At 33.4% G+C, this 7,804-nt stretch overlaps 1 protein-coding gene across 1 annotated transcript; it reads right to left on the bottom strand.

Moving 5' to 3' along the window:
- LOC107627052 lies at positions 4,625–7,173 on the bottom strand. The gene is made up of 6 exons (XM_016329924.1): positions 6,721–7,173; positions 6,138–6,191; positions 5,778–6,023; positions 5,600–5,669; positions 5,024–5,484; positions 4,625–4,810 (listed from the first exon to the last, which is right to left on the bottom strand). Exons 1-6 carry the CDS (start codon positions 7,171–7,173, stop codon positions 4,625–4,627), a joined length of 1,470 nt encoding a protein of 489 aa, XP_016185410.1.

Here is a 7,804-nt window from a genome sequence, read left to right as displayed (position 1 = left end):
CGCTTTTGTTATTAGTTTATTACTGACTTATAAATTGTCCTTTGATAAAATAAAATTGTCTTTTGAAAATTGTCGACTATCATGACTACTGAGATGGATAAAGAAAGAGAATCGCAAATAAATGAAGCAAGATTTAAGTGTGGATAGTGTATCTTGGAAATCTCAATGCTTTAAGTGTGGATAGTGTGTCTTGGAAATCTCCATTGTTTCTGGAAAAAGTTAAGTTATGTTTGAAGTTCTCAATGTCTACTGGTTTTTCGAGATGACTAAGTTATTGTTGTAGTTCTCAATGTCTACGTGGGTGTTTTATATGAAACAAGATTCATGTACATTCCACGTATTGCTTCTCAATTTTCATACACTTCGTGTCATTTGATCTTTCACTCGTATCAAAAGCCATCTATTTTTTAATTATATATCCTTTTAACATTTTTTTTAAATGCAAAAGTCTAAATAATTTTAAAGATAAAAGACCTCCGTAAATCAAAGAGCTAATGTTTTATGTGAAACAAGATTTCTGTACATTCTATGTATTGCTTTTCAATTTTCATGCACTTAATCTCATATGATCCTTTACCCATGTCAAAAGTCATCTATTTTTTAATTATACGTCCTTTTAACATTTTTTTTAAATGCAAAAGTCTAGATAATTTTAATGGTAAAAGACCTCCTTAAATCAAAGGGTGAGTGTTTTATGTGAAAATGATTCATGCACATTTTACGTATTGCTTTTCAATTTTCATGCACTTAATCTCATTTGATTCTTCACCCATGTCAATAGCTATCCATTTTTTAATTATATGTTCTTTTAACATTTTTTTTAAATGCAAAAATCTAGATAATTTTAAGGGTAAAAGACCTCCATAAATCAAAGAGCGAGTGTTTTATGTGAAACAAGATTCATGCACATTCTACGTTTTTTAATTTTCATGCACTTAATCTCATTTGCATTTAATCTGGTTTGATCCTTCACCAATATCAAAAGCTATCCATTTTTCAATTATATGTCCTTTTAACATTTTTTTTAAATACGAAAGTCTAGATAATTTTAAGGGTAATAGACTTCCATAAATCAAAGGGTGCGTGTTTTCTTATTCATGCACATTCCACCTATTACTTTTCAATTTTCATCCACTTAATCTCATTTGATCCTTCACCCATGTCAAAAGCCATCCATTTTTCAATTATATATTCTTTTAATATTTTTTTTTAAATGTAAAAGTCTAGATAATTTTAAGGGTAACAGACCTCCATAGATCAAAAGGTGAGTGTTTTATGTGAAACAAGATTATGCACATTTTACATATTACTTTTCAATTTTTATGCATTTAATATCATTTGCATTTAATCTCATTTGATCCTTCACTCATGTCAAAAGCCATCCATTTTTCAATTATATGTTCTTTTAAGATTTTTTTTAAATGCAAAAGTCTAAGTAATTTTAAGGATAAAAATCTCCATAAATTAAAGGGTGAGTGTTTTATGTTAAACAAGATCTATGCACATTTTATGTATAACTTTTCAATTTTTATGCACTTAATCTCATTTGATCCTTCACCCATGTCAAAAGTAATCTATTTTTCAATTACAAGTCCTTTTAATATTTTTTTTAAATTCAAAAGTCTAGGTAATTTTAACGTAAAAAGACCTCCATAAATCAAAGGGTGATAGATTTTATGTGAATTGCTCAAATCAAAATTTGTTACCTAAATGTCCCAGAATATATTTTTATATAAATCGAATTGATTTAATTCGATTTCCGCATACAAATAGTAAATTAAATTGATCAAATTCAAATTACTAGGGATAAGAGTAAATCGAATTGATAATTTGATTTAGCATGCATATGCTTGAATACATGTCATTTGAAGTGATTAAATTTGATTAATGTACAAAATTCATGAATTGCATAAATCGAATTTTTTACTCTATTTTGATACACCAATAAATATTTATATGGAGCCAATGCTAAATTGAATAATACAAGTTTATGAAAAAAAATTGTATTTTATAAAGTTTGAAATTTTTTATTATGCTAGATTAATAACGAGTACATTACAAATTTTTATAGTACTCATCAAACGAGTATAACTAAAATTTTAATAACAATTATTAAATTAAACATTGTTATGATGAGTACTATAAAAATTTGTAATGTACTCGTTACTAACTTATACATAATAAAAAAATTTAAACTTATAAATTTTTTTTCATAGACTCGTATTATCAAACTAATTAAATTCGATTTAGCATTAGCTTCATATAAATATAATTGTTGGTGTATCAAAACACAGTACATCGAATTTTATGGATTCGATTTATGCGTGCATTTTACACATAAATTAAATTTAATCGTTTCGAATTACATGTATTTAGGTATATGCATGCTAAATCGAATTTGATAGGATCGATTTACTTTGCAAACTTACATCCATGCTAAATTGAATCAAGTAAATTTGATTTACTCTTATCCCTGGTAATTCGAATTTGATCAATTCAATTTACTAGTATGCCTAAATCGAATTGAATCTATTCGATTTATAAAAAAAATGCTATTTGATTTGAGGATTCATATAAAATCCATCTCTCTTTGGTTTATGGAGGTGTTTTACCCTAATTTTAACACTAATAAATTCTTTAAAATTTGAAAAATACATTTAAAAAAATAAAATTATAAAAATACACAAAGTGTATGTCATATCCCAGATGTAGAGGATAAAAGTATAATAAATACACAAATTAAAGATTCTGTGTTAGGGATTAAAAAAAAATCGGATGCACCTGAGATATGACACAACGACGCAGTTGTGCATAATTACAATATTTTTTTTGTCTAAGATAATCCTTATTTGAAGCAATATTTAATAAAAATTATCTTAGATAGACACAGATAATATTTTCGACGAGTTGCCTTTAAACAAGCAAAAGATAACAAAATTTTTTGTAACCCATAAAAATAATTGTTTTTTATATCTAAAGCTACATTTACAAAATATTGCAATATAAAAAATTTAAGACAACATTTTTAAATAAAAATACAATATTTTATAAGAGTTGTCGAAAAAAATTAACAGATAACATTTATAAAAAGTTGCCTAAAATTGTTTATAGTTAAAAATTTTAGAAGAAAATTTTTAATTATATTCCCATCTATTTTTTTCCCCAGCAAATAACTTAGAAAAAGACAAAAGAAAAAAAGAGTATTTACCCAAATTGGTCCCTAAGAAATTCCAAAGTGGACGTTTTAGTCCCCAAATAAAATTAATCACTCCGTTAATTCTCAACATTTTTTGGTATCAGACAGATTGATCCTTCCGTTAGATTAGTCTGTTAAAGCTTAACGGCGAAATCCAACGTGTCACATTGAGATGATGACACAGATGGTAAGTGACACGTGGGAAAGCAGACAAAGTGGTCCCTGGATTGGATTGTACAAAAACGACAATGATAAACTGTAGGTAGCCATGAAACGACGTATGAAATCAACTTCTTCTTCTTCTTCTTCTTCTTCTTTTCAAAACCCTAAATTATCGAATAGCAAGTAACGCAACAGAGAAGGCTATAGTTGTTAACAATGGCAATCGGAGAAAGTTGTGGAAGTTTGTATCGGCGGGGAGTTAAAGCTAGTGGTTACGGAAGTGTTAGCAGTGGTTTTGCCCACGGCGGTAGGTTCATAGTCACCAAAGGAGAAACTCCAAGATGCCATTATGGAGCCTATGCCATAGTTGTAGAGTCCGGAACGGAGAAAAGTCCCAAAAGACCTTTCTTTGGCTATCCTTTTTACAGAATAATGTATGGATGATTTTAAATTTTTTTTGTATTCCAAACATAATTTCTGATAATGTTGTATCCTAAACCCTTCTATTTGTATGGGCAGGAGAAAACTTCCCACTGTGATTTCTTTGTGTGGTTTGATAGGGTATTTCAATGTGATGGTCATGGTGGAAAGGATGATGATGCTCTGGCGGAGAAGGTGAAGAAGCTGAAAGAATTGCTTGATGCATTTGAGAAGAAGAACAAAAATGCCGCTGAGAATAGATGATGGTTCGGATGCTGCAGTCCTATGTTCTTTTTCATTCTAGGATTTGTGATTTGTCTTCTTGTAGGTAGAATTTAGGTAGATTGAGGAAGATTGTATCTTATATTATATAGTTGAACAAGTAATTACGGTGTTAGCTTTTGTTTTTTGAAACACTAATCTGTAAGTGTTTTGGCAAGCAATGAACAATGAGTAGGTGAATGATGAGTATTTACTGGATAGAGAAAAGTTATATTAGAAATGAAATTAAATCAGATTTACTTAAATCTAAGTACCAACTATCATTCCATATAACTAAAATTTTAAACAAAAGGGTAGCTAGTCGCTATGTTTTTGCTAGGACTAATAAGATGTTCCACCAAAAAAGTGCAGTGACATGCACTGTCAACATAATAACCAAACATAGACAGACTATATTGTCTCAACAAGATGCACTAAGAACATAATAAAATATGACAAAGTTGTATTAAACTCATAAAAATATGTTGACATAATAGGACCAAATCTATTTTGGAAGTCTTAGTAGGCGTTGGAATGAACTTGAAGATTCTTGAAGCTGTGCCAGGACTTGTAGCAGCAAGTGTTTCAGGTGATGCTGATTGGGTAGGCCTCTGTGGTGGTGCGAAGATGGTGGGACCTGGAGAAAGTGCTGGAGTAGATGGTGGGGGTAGGTGTTGGAGTAGGATGTGGCCTCCTAATTGGTTGTTTAGGTCTTGGAGGCCTGGATACTGATGTAGTCACAGCACCACTTGACATGTTAGTTGTATGCTCCTAATACAACAAAAATAAACCAAAGTATTAGACTTTTCGATCCCCAACTAAACAGTTTATCAGACACAGATCCCCATTGAAAGGGTCTATCAGGCAAATGGATCCTTATGAATTAAGCCAAGAGGTCAGTATCACATTGAAGATCCGATAAGTGCAGGTAGCATGAGAATAATATGACCACAACAACAAATTCAACAAGTAATGATGTTTTACCTGTGGCAGTGATTGAGGGGCTGTTTGGGAGACTTGGACTTCATCTTGTAGTGGTGGAGCAGATGAAGTATTTTTCTTAGCTCTTGGCTGTTTATTTTCCTTAACATTTGGGGGTGATTTAGGCCTTGGTGGTCCATTGCATGTCTTTGCATTGTGATCACTCTGACCACATTTTTGGCAAGTGACCATGAATGTTCTTCTTTCCTTTGTCGCATCCCGTGCATCCTCAACAGGATCAGGTTTTCTCTTTTTCTTGGTTGGGCGCCCAGGTGGTTTCTTAATGGTGGATGGCTCTGGAGCCAAGAGACCAATCTTTTTCCAATATTTCTCTGAGTTGATTGGTCTGATCACATGTTCATACGTGGCTCTAAATGCATCCATTTTGAGCCAAGGGTGCACATAAGGTTCTGGCCTATTACACCTCTTTTGTATAGCTGTCAACACATGAACACATGGAATTCCTACTCAAGATTATCAGCCAATAACATAAGATCAGCAAGTACATGTTAAACAACAAAACAAATTATTACATGTTAAAATCACAACTCACAAAAAATGAATAATACATCAAATTACCTGTTAGTTGCCACAAGTTGCAACTACAAGTGTGCCTTCCAAGATGTACACCAACTTTCTTTGAATGTCTCTGGACTTCGAATACATTACGATCGTTGTCACCAGTCTATTGAGCTGTCCAGAACTTAGTATCTTTCATAATATCTTCCATTTTCCTCTGCTGAACTGGTGCCAATACTCCAATGTAGGTGCTTAGAACTTTCTTATGCTTGGCCATTCTCCTCATCAAGTAGTAACGGATCTCTTCCAACATGGTAAGAATGGGCTTTCCCCTGTAGTGGTTTATTTTGGCGTTCCAAACTTCAGTCATGTTGTTTGTCACATTGTCAAGCTTGGGCCAATGGTTGAAATGGGCTTTGGTCCAGCAAGATGGTTGGAATTTTGCAAGATAGGCCCATGCACCCTCATTCATTCTCTTCAGCCGCTGCATGTGATGCTGGAATTCAGCATTTGTGCTACTCCTTGCACATGCCTAAACCTTATTCTTCAACTGTTTGTCCTTAAACCTTCTTATAAAATTCTTCCAAATGTATCTTACACAATTTCTGTGGTGTGCATTTGGCATCACCTCCTGCAAAGCAGGCAGCAAACCCTGCAGGATAGGTGCACGTAGTGTATGAAAGACATACAAAATCTAATAGCATGCAAACTTTCAAATAATCATACACGTAGATCCCCAACAAAGTCATTTACCAGACACATAGATCCCCGACCAAGTCATTTATCAGACAAATATATCCTGAATTGAACAATTTATCAGACACCATAAACCTTAATAACTTCACCAGTCAGTTCCATATCACAAGATAGTTTTCACATTGACAAGAACAGAGCACAATAAGTCACAAGCCTTAAATCACGGACATGCAGAATTTAAGTCTAAGTTCAAGAATATGATACTTATTCTAATCATTCCAACATTATACAAAGTAATTCACCCACAGAGTACATCTAAGGATTAGTAGATAATTTTGAGTACATTATTATGAATGAAATTAAGTCTAATTTACCTTCTGTTGGTCAGAGATAAAATTCCAGCCTTCCACTGTGCATTGACCCAAGTCCTCTTGCAGAAGTTGTAGAAATTATTTCCAATTTTGCTTCGTTTCACTGTCAATCACCGTATAAGCAATCACATAGAAGTGATTGTTTGCATCCTGACCGACAGCTGACAATAGTTGTCCCCCATAATATCCTTTCAAATGGCATCCATCCAAACCAATCAACGGTCTGCAGCTAGTCTTAAAACCCCTTTTACAAGCCTCCAGGCAAACATACAACTTGCTGAACAATGGTGGTGAATCAAGGATTGTTGGAATTAATTCCAATAATGCAGAGCCACCTGGGTTACTTTCGTGTATCTTTGTGAGGTAGTCTCTCAATTTTCCATACTGAGCCCTCTCATTCCCAATATACCTTTCTCTAGCAACACTTAATACTCTATAAATCATCTTGTCACTGCACACCACATTAAAGTCTATCTTTATATGATCAAAGACTTCTCTATGAGTCAAGTGAAGCTGGGTCAATAGCCTTTTCTCTAATTTATCAGCAATCCAATTCTGGTTAGCCATGTTAAAACTGAATTACCTTGCACAAGTGTGTTTGGGATTGTAGGTCTTAACTTGGCAGCACCCCTTTGCACTGTTCCAGGCACAATAAATTAGCCATGGACATTCAGTTTTGTTGCTATCACTCTCACCCTTCCCTTCAGCCCAATTGATTTTTGGTGCACCTTTTGTAACCCCTGCTTACTGACTCACATCTGTAGTGTGTTTTAATCCTGATCCCTCACTGACATCAACAGTACCTTGCACTTCATCTACTCCAGAGTTATCAGTTTCAGTGGCCCCCTCTTTTCCTTACATTTGGCCTTGAACTTTGCCTTTGCACTCATAGCCTTCTCCTCGCCATTTGCACACTTGCACCTAACTCTCTTCTTATCATTTTTAACATAAAAAATCCTCCTCCCTTCAGCAATAGTGTAATCCTTCAGAGCTTTCTTGAATTGTTCAAGTGTGGTAAACTCCATGTTCAGTTGGAGTTGAACTTCATCATGCGTGAGCATCGTTTCTATCTTTTCCTAGTGAATTTGCATTTAATTTGTTGAGTTTAATCAAGAATTAATTATCTTTTAGCCACTATGGATGCTACTTTGAGTCTTGTGCAATTCTGTTTATTTTAGGTAGCATTTGGTTGGATTTG

Source organism: Arachis ipaensis, chromosome B02 (assembly GCF_000816755.2).
Source record: "Arachis ipaensis cultivar K30076 chromosome B02, Araip1.1, whole genome shotgun sequence".
In the NCBI taxonomy this organism is placed as follows: domain Eukaryota; kingdom Viridiplantae; phylum Streptophyta; class Magnoliopsida; order Fabales; family Fabaceae; genus Arachis; species Arachis ipaensis.
Note: the sequence above shows the minus strand (reverse complement) of the source record. Positions and strands in the feature narration are given on the sequence as shown.

What these genes read in the sequence shown, in the direction of transcription:
- LOC107627052 (XM_016329924.1), bottom strand. Translation starts at nt 7,173, where the DNA reads ATGGCTAACCAGAATTGGATTGCTGATAAATTAGAGAAAAGGCTATTG. An exon ending in CAACTTGTGGCAACTAACAG is followed by an intron (nt 5,485 to 5,599) that starts GTAATTTGATGT and finishes AATCTTGAGTAG; the next exon opens with GAATTCCATGTGTTCATGTG. An exon ending in CCCCTCAATCACTGCCACAG is followed by an intron (nt 4,811 to 5,023) that starts GTAAAACATCAT and finishes TTGTTGTATTAG; the next exon opens with GAGCATACAACTAACATGTC.